Source organism: Herpailurus yagouaroundi, unplaced genomic scaffold (assembly GCF_014898765.1).
Source record: "Herpailurus yagouaroundi ecotype Mexico unplaced genomic scaffold, PumYag 189, whole genome shotgun sequence".
Taxonomy (NCBI): Eukaryota; Metazoa; Chordata; class Mammalia; order Carnivora; family Felidae; genus Herpailurus; species Herpailurus yagouaroundi.
In genome coordinates, this window is record NW_024412420.1 from 18,096,694 (window position 1) to 18,108,536 (window position 11,843).

At 48.8% G+C, this 11,843-nt stretch overlaps 3 protein-coding genes across 5 annotated transcripts in view; 2 read left to right on the plus strand and 1 right to left on the minus strand.

The window, feature by feature from the left end:
- EFTUD2 (elongation factor Tu GTP binding domain containing 2) overlaps positions 1-4,841 on the minus strand; it is a 40,436-nt gene extending 35,595 nt beyond the window's left edge. The window contains exons 1-2 of the mRNA XM_040497815.1: positions 4,617-4,841; positions 951-1,059 (exon numbers count right to left, since the gene is read on the minus strand). Coding sequence (XP_040353749.1) covers positions 951-1,055 — 105 coding nt within the window. The 5' untranslated portion in view covers positions 1,056-1,059; positions 4,617-4,841. The remainder of the gene's footprint in view (positions 1-950; positions 1,060-4,616) is intronic.
- An 88-nt stretch (positions 4,842-4,929) lies between these two features.
- DNAAF19 (dynein axonemal assembly factor 19) lies at positions 4,930-9,196 on the plus strand. Of its 3 annotated transcripts, none has more exons than XM_040497822.1 (4): positions 4,930-5,038; positions 7,206-7,351; positions 7,748-7,880; positions 8,580-9,196. In XM_040497822.1, exons 2-4 carry the CDS (start codon positions 7,209-7,211, stop codon positions 9,039-9,041), a joined length of 738 nt encoding a protein of 245 aa, XP_040353756.1. In that variant the 5' UTR covers positions 4,930-5,038; positions 7,206-7,208; the 3' UTR covers positions 9,042-9,196. The 3 variants fall into 3 exon arrangements, with proteins under 3 accessions (XP_040353756.1, XP_040353755.1, XP_040353754.1); XM_040497821.1 differs by having other exon boundaries at positions 4,943-5,056; positions 7,200-7,351; XM_040497820.1 differs by having other exon boundaries at positions 4,957-5,080; positions 7,198-7,351.
- Positions 9,197-9,448: 252 nt separating this feature from the next.
- FAM187A (family with sequence similarity 187 member A) lies at positions 9,449-11,571 on the plus strand. The gene has a single exon (XM_040497818.1). The coding sequence runs from the start codon at positions 10,042-10,044 to the stop codon at positions 11,281-11,283; it is 1,242 nt and encodes a 413-aa protein (XP_040353752.1). The 5' UTR covers positions 9,449-10,041; the 3' UTR covers positions 11,284-11,571.
- The last annotated feature ends 272 nt before the right edge of the window (positions 11,572-11,843 follow it).

The window sequence follows — 11,843 nt, forward strand, 5'->3', positions numbered from 1 at the left end:
TTTAATGTTTATTTTTGAGAGACAGAGAGTGAGAGGGGGAGGGGCAGAGAGAGGGAGACAGAATCCGAAGCAGGCTCCAGGCTCTGAGCTGTCAGCACAGAGCCCGATGCAGGACTCAAACTCATGGACCGTGAGATCATGACCTAAGCCAAAGTCAGACACCCAACCAACTGAGCTACCCAGGCACCCTTCTCTTTAAGATATTTTTAAAAAGAAAAACTTGGATCGAGCACATGGGTGACTCAGTAGTTTGAGCATCCGGCTCTTGATTTTGGCTCAGGTCATGGCCCCAGTCTTGTGGGATTGAGCCCCTTGTTGGGCGTGGAGCCTGCTCGGGATTCTCTCTCTCTTCCATTCCTCCCTCTCACAATAAATAAACATTAAAAAAAAAAAAAAAAGAAAAAAGGAAACAACTGGCTTATAAAAAAAAATTAAAACCTGGGGCACCTAGGTGGCTCAGTCACTTAATCGTCTGACTTCAGCTCAGGTCATGATCTCACAGTCTGTGGGTTCGAGCCCCATGTTGGGGTCTGTGCTGTCTCTCTCTCAGAATAAATATATAAACATAAAATAATTATTTAAAAAAAAGGTGCAATGTGACAGATGTACACAGGATATTATGGGAGCACAGATGATCCAGTACTTTTTTTTCTTTTTTTTCTTTTTCTTTTTATTAAAAAAAAAATTTTTTTTTAAACGTTTATTTATTTTTGAGACAGAGAGAGACAGAGCATGAACAGGGGAGGGTCAGAGAGAGAGGGAGACACAGAATCTGAAACAGGCTCCAGGCTCCAAGCTGTCAGCACAGAGCCCGACGCAGGGCTCGAACTCACGGAGCGCAAGATCATGACCTGAGCTGAAGTCGGACGCTCAACCGACTGAGCCACCCAGGAGCCCCTTTTTTTTTCTTTTTTAAGAGAAAGATGAAAATTGCAATAAATTTGTTTTACCTCATCAAGATCTTTGGTCTCTCTGCCCAGTTCATCATCATCTTCATCAGAATCAAGCTCTGGTCCAATATAATTTCCAAACTCGTCATATAAGTCGGTATCCATGATGCTAAAATTCAAGGAAAAGAGGAGTTAGATTCTGGCAAGGTAGCCAAAGTCTCCACAACACAGCCCCGTATTTCTAACCTTACAGTTGACTGTATCTGTCCACACATCTCCTCTCCAGTTACAGCCACCCACTGACTGCTCCTCCCAAAGCCCTGTACTTTCCCCTCCTCGCTGTTCTACTTGTCCCTGTTTCCCTTCTCTTCTCCTATTCTTGTAATACTAAAAAGATTTTAACTTTAAAATAATTTAATACCAGAGAGTTGCAAAGTAGCACAAATAATTTTTTTTCCTAAATTACTTGAGAATAAGTTGCTGACAGTGCCTCATCACCCCCTAATACTTGAGAGTAGGAGTTTAGCAAACTATGCCCTGTGGCCAATCTCGACTACTGCTGGTTTTCATACAGCCCCCAAGCTAAAAATGCCTTTTATTTTTAAAGTTGAAAAAAAAAATCAAAAGAATATTTCATGATATGTGCAAATTAATTGCATAAAATTCAAATTTCAGTGTCTATAAAAACAGCTTTATTGGAACACAGCCATGCTCATTCATTTATAATGTCTGTGATTACTTTTACACTGTTAACAGCAAAGTTGAGTAGCTGCAACTGAGACCATATGGCTCAACCAGCCTAAAATGTTTACTATCTGACCCTTGGTAGAAAAAGTTTTCCAACCTCTGCTTCAGGTGTGTGATTCCTACAAACAAGGACATTTTCCTACATAACCAAAACACAACAATCAAAGTCAGAAAATGAATAGTGACACATTACTACCACCTAATCCACAGACCTCTATTCAACATTCACAAATTGATTTTTTTTAAAGTTTGTTAGTTTATTTATTTATTTAGAGCAAGCATGAGCGGGGGGGGGGGGGGGGGGGGGGGCAGAAAGAGCGGGAGAGAGAGAATCCCAAGCAGGCTCTGCATTGTCATTGTGGAGCCGACGCAGGGCTCAAACCCACAAACCATGAGATCATGACCTGAGCCCAAACCAAAAGGAGGATGCTTAACTGACTGAGCCACCCCGACACCCCCACAAACTGTTCTAATAATGTCCTGCACAGCAAAAAAAGCCAACCTAGGATCCCATGTTTGCATTCAACAACAGCTCCTCAGTCTCCCCTTGACTTTTATGACACCACACTTTTGAAGGTTACAGGCTATTGATTTTTGTAAAATGTCCCTTAATTTGGGCTTGCCTGATATTTCCTTATGATTAGATTCAGGTTTTGTTTTTTTGGCAGAATATCTCAGAAGTAATGCAGGGTTCCTTTCAGTGCATCTCTTATCAGGTGGTTCATGATTTTAATTTGTCTCATTAGTGGTGATGTTAATTTAATCACTCAATTATGGTGATATTTCCCAGACTTTTCCAACGTCAAGTTACTAGTTTTATCATTGTAATTAATAAGTATTTTCTGGGTTTTCTCTACTTCAATTATGGAAATTCTATTTAAAGTAATAATTCAAATGCCACCTCCTTCCAGCTTTTCTAGATCCTCAATTTCTCACTACCCTATACTGCTATAGCCTTTTGTACCTTAATCAGCATTTAATTCTGCCATGAATGAGTTTACTACTAATTAACCTCTCCAACAACCCTACAGTTTATAAGTAATAACAGACCAGAGGTGGGGTAAGGGTTAAAAGAATTCAAAGACCTAGATTTGAATCCTAACTTTGTCACTTAATAACTATGTACTTCAAGTAAGTTACTGCACTCCTCCAAATCTATTTCCTCAACTGGAAAATGGAGTGAGTAATCTCCACTGCATAAAAAGGTATGAGACTTAGGGGTGCCTGGGTGGCTCAGTTGGTAGAGCATCCTCTTGATTGTCCGTCAATCAAGAGTTGAGTGTCCAATTCTTGATTTTGGCTCAGGTCATTATCCCAGGGTTGTGGGATCAAGCCCTGTGTTTGGCTTCATGCTGAGTGTGGAGCCTCCTTGGGATTCATTCTCTCTCTCTCTCTCTCTCTCTCTCTCTCTCTCTCTCTCTCTCCCCCGCCCCCACCCAAGGCTCAATAAATGTTAACAAGCATTATATTTTAGCCATTCTTTTTTTTTTTTTTTTTTAGTGTTTATTTTTGAGAGAGAGAAGGAGAGAGAGAGAGAGAGAGCGCGCGCGCACAGGCACAAGCGTGTGATCAGGGAAGGGGCAGAGAGAGAGGGAGACAGAGAATCTGAAGCAGGCTCCAGGTTCTGAGCTGTCAGCACAGAGCCCCCTGCAGGGCTTGAAACCACAAACCACAGATCATGATCTGAGCTGAAGTCGGATGTTTAAACGACAACCACGCAGGTGCCCCTGGCCATTCTTGAATACAGAGACCTGTATTCCTTGTCCCTAGCTGCCAATGCCTAAGATAGTACCTTGCATAAGTAGAAGTGGATAAATGTTTCAAATACTTAATTCTGAGATAGTGATATTTATCTCAAGTAAAGGACTAGCTCTAAAACTTGTAACTAAATGTAAGTATAGTAACTTTCATGTGTATAGAGATTCTTTTTACTTCCAAAGAGCTATCACATCTGTGCTCATTTCATTCTCCCAAGATCCATGAAATCGCACACATTTTTAGAAAAGGCTGCTAATGGAACAAACCAAGCTAATGTCTACTCCAGAGTCATTGCACTTATTCTCTTCTCAAATGCTCTCCCCTTGGATATTATACCGTGTTCCTTCATTTTACTCAGGTCCCTTCCAAAATGTCACTCTCTGACAATGTCACTCTAAAATAAAAATAGTCCTCCCTGGGGCGCCTGGGTGGCTCAGTAGGTTAAGTGTCCGCTCCTGATTTTCGGTTCAGGTCAGGATCTCACGATTTATGAGATCAAGCCCCTCATCCGGCTCTGTGCTGGCAGCGTGGAGCCTGCTTGGGCTCTCTCTCCCTCTCTCTGCCCCTCCCCCACTCTTTCTCTCAAAATAAACATTACAACAAATATAGTCCCTCTACACACATTCTCCAACCCCCGACTTTCACTGTTTTATTACTATTAGCACTAGTCCCTCCTTCACATGTATCTGTGCACGTCATTTTCACTATCATCTCCTCAACTATGATTTAAGCAAAGTCGTTTGTTTGTTTTTTCACTTAGAACTGTGTTGGCACAAAACAAGACCTCGGTAAGTATCTGTTGAATGAATGAATGCCTCTTACAAGGTACAGAGAAGATAGCTGACTTGCCCACAGTTGCACAAAACTAGTGACCAAACTTCACTGCAGCTTCCCGCTACAGAATAAGGACGGAGGGAGCTTGGTAGAGAAGAAGCGAAGAAGTCAGAAATGGAAGAGGGATGAGATGGGACTGGACAGTAAGACAACGACCTCTGCCCAGGAAAGGAATTTTATGCACGGTCGACATTGAGGGAAGCCCGGAATCGAGGTGCGGGCTGTGTGGGGGGGCGTCTCTTTCCCTTTCTTGCTCCACGCTTGTTTACCCATCCGTAAAGCGAAAGGGGCAGAAAGCTTACAACGTCCCTTCCAGATCTGACATTGTTTAATTTCTCATCCCAGCCGGAGCAACTTGCCCCTGACGCTGACGCCGCGCCAGCTCACCTGCCGCTCTCCCAGCCAAATGCTCCTAGTCCGCTGCCGGAGACCGCGCTTCCGCCCCACGCCGCCGCACCGCTGCGCCCGCCGTTCGGAAGGACCCCGCAGACGCGTTTCTGCTCCGGGGACAGTCCTTTGCCTGAGGGCCGGCTGGGAGGAATGCCAGCCGCGGACCCAGGAACCGAGGAGGTGGCGTCGTGGGTCCCCAAACCAAGATGTGGGCTGCTTCAAAGAGACTGAGGCCTGAGGAGGCACGAATCTGATCAGGCGCCTTGAAGACACCCTGAAAGGGGGGGGGCCTTCGGGACGATCACGTGGCCAGGCTGTTGGCGCAGTTGCTGAGCAACTACAGCTGCTGGGCGTGGTCCACGTTGAGCTGTGCTGTTCTGGCGTATCTGGGGATTCCCAAAGAAAGCGAGGAAACCAAGGCCTGAGCTTCTGGGGTGGTGGGCAGGGGCGGGGGAGCGGAAGGGTTAGTTTGTTCTCTTTCTTTTCTTTTCTTTTCTTTTCTTTTCTTTTCTTTTTTTTTTTAATTTTTTTTTTTAACGTTTATTTATTTCTGAGACAGAGAGAGGCAGAGCATGAACGGGGGAGGGTCAGAGAGAGAGGGAGACACAGAATCGGAAGCAGGCTCCAGGCTCTGGGCCATCATCAGCCCAGAGCCCGACGCGGGGCTCGAACTCACGGACCGTGAGATCGTGACCTGAGCTGAAGTCGGACGCTTAACCGACTGAGCCACCCAGGCGCCCCAAGTTTGTTCTCTTTCAATGATTGGGGAGGGCTCAGAACTGGACAGGCGCCAGGACACCTGAGTTCAGTTCCTTGCCTGCCCAGACCCCTTCTAGGTGTTCAGCTTACCCACGCTGGGGTGGAGCGGAAGGGCTAAGGGGTTGGTCCAGACCTCCTGCTTCCCTGCCCTAGGGCTGTTGGTGATGGCTCCGCCACAAAGTCTGGCACAATGCGGCAAAAGTTTGAGGTTCAGAGAGGTCTCAGCAAGTAAATGCCAGAGCCCAGACTAGAACCCATGTAGGTACATGCAGAAGTACAGTGGCAGAACTGAAGAGGTTGCTCAAGTATCTAGGGACCTGTGCTCCAGCCCTGTTCTGTACGGAGGGATTTGGGAACTGGGATCATAGAGCCCCTTCCTCTGCCACTTCTGCTTCATTTCCTGCTCAGTCATTCCATCTGGTTTGGGTGGAAAGTATCATTCCCCATTAAAAACATTTAATGAGGGGTGAAATTTTATCCCTGGGCTCAAGAGTATAGTTAATGGTAGTTCTGCTTCTGTGGGAGGTCCTCTGTCATAGCACCTCACTATAGAGTGAGCCCATATGGAATGGTGAAGGGACTGAATCCTGAGACCCAAATGTCTCTTCAGTAGAAGCACCAAAATTAAAATATTTTTATTTATTTTTTATTTTATTTATTTATTTATTTTTTTAAATTTTTTTTTCAACGTTTATTTATTTTTGGGACAGAGAGAGACAGAGCATGAACGGGGGAGGGGCAGAGAGAGAGGGAGACACAGAATCGGAAACAGGCTCCAGGCTCTGAGCCATCAGCCCAGGGCCCGACGCGGGGCTCGAACTCACGGACCGCGAGATCGTGACCTGGCTGAAGTCGGACGCTTAACCGACTGCGCCACCCAGGCGCCCCAAAATTAAAATATTTTTAGAGGCAGAGAACAAAATTAAGACAAGGCTCCAGGGGCGCCTGGGTGGCTCAGTGGGTTAAGCGTCTGACTTTGGCTCAGGTCATGATCCCGTGGTTTGTGAGTTAAAGCCCCATGTCCGGCTATGTGCTGACAGCTTGGAGCCTGGAGTCTGCTTCAGATTCTATATCTCCCTTTCTCTCTGCCTCTCCCCCCTCACACTCTGTCTCTCTCTTCTCAAAAATAAATAAACATTAAGAAAAAATTTTTTGGGCGCCTGGATGGCGCAGTCGGTTAAGCGTCCGATTTCAGCCAGGTCACGATCTCGCGGTCCGTGAGTTCGAGCCCCGCGTCAGGCTCTGGGCTGATGGCTCAGAGCCTGGAGCCTGTTTCCGATTCTGTGTCTCCCTCTCTCTCTGCCCCTCCCCCGTTCATGCTCTGTCTCTCTCTGTCCCAAAAATAAGTAAACGTTTGAAAAAAAAATTAAAAAAAAAAGAAAAAATTTTTTAAAGACAGGGCTCTAAACTGAAAGTCAGTACTCTGTACTTTCCGTGACAAGTCTTAAGCAAGTTCTCACTGCAACTCCGCTCCCCCTGTAGAGAATTAGATTTTTTTGAGAGAGAGAGAGAGAGCATGCGTGAGGGGGAGAGGGGCAGAGAGAGAGAGAGAGAATCCCAAGCAGGCTCCACGCTCAGCAAAGAGCCCGACTCGGGGATCAAACGCACGACTGCAGGATCATGACTTGAGCTGAAATCGAGTCAGACACTCAACTGACTGAGCCACTCAGGGGCCCTGAGTGTTTTTGTAACACCATCCAACAAGATAAGTGGAAAGATATCCAGAGTACTTTGGGATTTTTGTAGGCTGTCAAAGAATGCAGACACATCCTCCTCCCTGATATTGACCCTCCATGATGTCCATTTCCTCTGCCTTCCTGGAAACAGATCATGGAAAGGAACAACATCATTGATTTCAAGGCTTTGGAGAAAGAGCTGCAGGCTGCACTCGCTGCTGATGAGAAATACAAACGGGAGAATGCTGCCAAGTTACGGGCAGTGGAACAGAAGGTGGCTTCCTATGAGGAGTTCAGGTTCGCTTAATGCTGTTTTTCTCAGCTCCTGTTACTATGTGGACGAGTGTGGATAAGAGCATGTGTTTTGAAGTCAGACAATTCTGGGCTCAGTCCTGGCCCTACCTTCTGCTACATATCTGATCTTGTGCAAGTTATTTAACCTCTCTGAGCTTCTATCCCTCATCTGTAAGAGAGAGTAACTATTGTTACAATTAAATAAATAATTACATGTAAGATTTTGAGCACAGTGCCTGGCACATGGGAGGTGCTCAAAAGCTGTCAGCTATTGTTGCTGCTATTATTATTGTCATATTGGCTTGTTGATAGGTTTAGTCTCTATTATGCAAAGTCTAGCCACTTCATATCCACAGATAGCATTAAGTCCGTCCTCCAGTCGCTGGCTTTTGCCCACAGGGGTATTGTCCTTGCATCACATCTGAAGCCACTGGAGCGGAAAGACAAGATAGGAGGAAAGAGGACTGTGCCCTGGAACTGTCACACTACTGAGAGAGGGACCTCCCAGGAGGAGGCCACTGAAATCTCCCAGGTGGGTGAGGCCCAGCCTCTTCAGCCCAGTAGGATTCTGTGCCCAAACCTCTAATCCTGTCTCCTTACCACCCATACTTCTTCCTTATTTCTCATGTTAAACCAACAGAGGCAGATTTCTGCCTCCAATCCCAGAAAGAAAAGCAACAAGCAGATGGTGAGGGTGAGTTAATCTGGGTGGAACAAGTCGGAAAGGTGGGCCAGGCAGGTCTCCTCCACGACTAGTCCTTTGACTTGCACTCCCAGATGAGACTGGAGTTGTTCTGCTCCCAGGTTATACGGTAGGTAGTATAATGATCCTGTGTCACTGTTGGGAGACAGGCCCAGCCTGTCAGATTCTTAACAGTCACCTTGAATTCCTTTCTCTCTTTCTGAGGTTTCCATCATCCCTCTGCCCTGCTCAGAGTAAAGCCTGACTTACTCTCATAGAGCAGGGCTATGTCCGCATTCATCAATGGGAACATCCCGGTACAACTGAGATTCTCAAATCATGGCCGGGTTCCTTGGGACCCTCCCTCCCTGTCCCATTCCCAGTTCCCTCATCTGGAAACCAAGTCTACAGGGACCATAGCCTACCCAGTGCTCAGAGAGCAACACTAGAGCTAAGATGAAAATCCACAGTCTTCCCTCACTGTCACTGTCTCAGTGTCGCAGAGCAGCTGGGAGAACTCTGGACTTCCTTTGCTTCCTTGTGATCCAGGAGAAAACACTTCTCCAGCCCGAGACCTCCGCAGAGTTCTACCGTGCTTGGCGGCGACACCTGCGGAGTGGGACAGAGCGCTACCAGGCCCTGCTGCAGCTCGGAGGTTCAAAGCTGGGTCACCTCTTCCAGATGGACGTGGGGTTCGGACTTCTAGGGGAGCTGCTGGTGGCACTGGCCGAACACGTGAGGCCAACCGACCGGTTGGTGGTGCTAGGGATCCTGCGCAGCCTGGCCAGCACCAGGCGCTTCACCCTGAACCTGAGCCTGCTGAGCCAGGTGGAGAGAGAGGCCTGCAGAGGCCTGTTTCAGAAGCTGCAGGCCATGAGTACTCTCAGACCCACAGAGGAGGAGGAGGGGCTCGGCCAGGAGGAGGAGCGGGGTCTGGAGGAGCAGCCTGGTGAGATCCAGGAGGAGGAAAGGCTTTTGCAAGAGTTGCTGGGGGTGTACCAGGTGGATTGACCGGACCAGTTGCCTCCAGAGCCCCCCAGTGGTCACTGGAGGCTTTTTCTGCTTGTTGTCCTGGGGGCTCTGCAGGACTGTAATGAGAAGCCCACACCTGATTTCCTTCTCAGCTTGGAATTTTCAGAGCAAATAAAAGAATCGAATCTTCCTGACTTTTCCAGCCCCTTGGTGGCTCAGTATTCTGAACTATGTAGATCAGCAGGATGGTCAAGGGCCTAAGAACTTGAAAGAGTTTTGCTTCCCACCCTTCCTCTGCCAACCCCCTAGCCCACGGCCATGAGAGATGAGTGTGGGCCCAACCAGATGCTGGCTATATCAGTTAAAGCCCCCACTCAAAAAAAAAAAAAAAAAAAAAAAAGGAAAAACCAAAATCATTAATCTTCTGTGGTAAACAAACACTGATCTCCATAGCTCTTAACAAGAATACCCCAACAAATGATTGGACGTTTAATCGACAAATAATCAAAGGCTACCTCCTTTGAAGTAAGGTATTTTCCTCAGGGACTGAATTCCTGTACAGGTTGGGCCTGGGAAAGCCCCAAGCAATCAGGTTAGGTCTGGCCAGCCTCCTAAGCTGCACATCTGGCCAGATGTGCAGGCAGGTGGGTTTTCCTCAACTCCTGGATTAACCAAAGAGAAAACCTTTCCACCAAGCACCCAGGCAGGGCCTAGAGCAGGAAGGCAGAGATTTTCCTGTTCTAGCACTTCTCATTCCGGTTTCCCCTGACCCATTCTTGAGTGAGTGCCAGCGTTCTAGAATGGGGAGAGGACCAGGTTCTAGAATGGTTTTCCCTCACGATCCTATCTGGAACAGGAGAAGGGCATCCTGTACATCAGCTAGGAATAAATTGCCTGGCCTTTGGCCACTTTCTCTGCAGACTCTTGCTTCTCTTCCTGGCTGCCCAATCCTTTCTCACCCTGACAGTGATTTCTAGAAGCCCAGACCTTTAGTGCCTTGGTTTTGCCCTGCCCCCTCTGACCATTGCCTCCTGCAGGCATGAACCTGGCCCACACCACGGTGCTCCTGTGGGTGTGGGGGAGTCTCCAGGCCTTTGAAATCATGGAGAAAGAGGACATCTTTCAGAGGACCCCCTGCCCCGCTTTTCTGATATTTGACAACGCAGCCTACCTGGCAGACATGAGCTTTGAGCTTCCCTGCCGCTGCAAGCCTGAGGAGGTGTCTGCTGTAGTCTGGTACTATCAAAAACACCTAGGGAGCAGCCACACCAAAGTGCTGACAGACTTCGATGGGCGGGTGCTGACAGAGGAAACCCAGGCGCGCGTGGGCAGTGACATGCTGGTCCGCTTCAGCATCCGCATGTTCAGCCTGTTGGTTTTCCGGGCCCAGCCCGAGGACTCGGGCTTGTATTTTTGTGGCACCCGCAAGGGGGACTACTTCTATGCCTATGATGTGGACATCCAGAGCGGTGAGGGAATGGTGGCCACCTTCAAGGACCTGGGCCAGGAACCCTTTGCAGACGAGCACCGTGGGAGCCTCCACATCTTCACCGCCTTCTGGGAGTGGACCCCCTGCGACCGCTGTGGGGTCCGTGGGGAGCAGTGGCGCATTGGCCTCTGCTACTTGAGGAGCCCAGATCTCTCCCCACGCTACCAGAAGACGCTGCCCGATGTGGTGTCCTGTGGTTCGCAGGCCGTGCCCTGGAAGCTTCGGGCCATGGCCAGGGAGCATACGCCCGAGCTACTGGTTCAGAGCTGCGTGGTGCCCTGTGAGAAGAAGACGACCCAGCAGGGCGTGATGGCCATCTTCAGTTACGTGTCCAAAGTGGGCAGCCGGCCCTGGGTGCCCCAGGTGCCCATTCAGTTCCACCAGCAGAGGCTGGGCCACGGACTCATCATCTCCTGTCCCGGGGCCCGGCCGGAGCACGCCGTGGCCTGGGACAAGGACCGCCAGTACCTCTACCGAACGCAGTACCTGAAGGGCGTCAACAGGTCCATGAGGGTGTTCATCGACCACGGCAACCATCTCCACATCCGCTTCACCCAGCTAAGTGACCGGGGCATCTACTATTGCTGGCGGCAGGGGGTGCAGGTCGCTGGGTTCCGACTGGGTGTCACGTCTCAAGGCCGCTACCGGCCCTCATTCTCGGACCCTGAGACTCGCTCCGCCGTGGAACTGACCCTGATAGGCTACCTGTTCATCACGGCAGTCTTTGTCGCCATTCACCTCTGTCGTTGCTGCTGTTACTTATTTCGCTGTTGTCCCAACTTCTCCCCCTAGGCCCCCCTCTTCCCCAGCTCTGAAGACCAGTTGTACTCAGATGTGTCTGTTAAATGATACCGGATGCCTCTGGGTGGGCATCCTGGGCTGGGACGTGTGGCAAGGGGTGGGGGTGTGGATAAATCTGTTAGTTACAACCTGCTCCTTGGCAAGTGGGGAAGCCTGAGGCAGGTAGGAGACAGGGGACTGAGGCCGGTACAGAAGTGGCCAGAGTGCACGTCTTCTGACATCATGCTCAGAGAAGGAAGAAGTGAATGTAATATTTATCAAACAGCCTTTTTGATGTTGGCATCGTGTTTGAGGTGCTTTATTTTCTTGCCTTCGAGGATTGCCCAGTGGGTACTGGTTGAATTGGGGGCAGCAGGGAGAGGAAAAGGGAGCCTAGTACCTGTCCTCTTTCCCTTCCTCCTCAACCTTGACCCCAGACTGGCAGGTAGAAATGTCAGGTTTAGGAATAAAGGTAAAAACTAGAATGGGGAAAAATGCAGGAGGAAAGTGGAGGTCAAAGTTAGGGCTTTCCCAGGACTGGGGACTGGGTGAGAAGAGGGGTAGAGGGATGG

Coding starts and splice junctions, on each gene's coding strand:
- FAM187A (XM_040497818.1), top strand. CDS start 10,042: ATGAACCTGGCCCACACCACGGTGCTCCTGTGGGTGTGGGGGAGTCTC.
- DNAAF19 (XM_040497822.1), top strand. CDS start 7,209: ATGGAAAGGAACAACATCATTGATTTCAAGGCTTTGGAGAAAGAGCTG. Junction 7,352..7,747: donor GCTTCCTATGAGGAGTTCAG/GTTCGCTTAATG, acceptor TTTTGCCCACAG/GGGTATTGTCCTTGCATCAC. Junction 7,881..8,579: donor AGGCCACTGAAATCTCCCAG/GTGGGTGAGGCC, acceptor CTTGTGATCCAG/GAGAAAACACTTCTCCAGCC.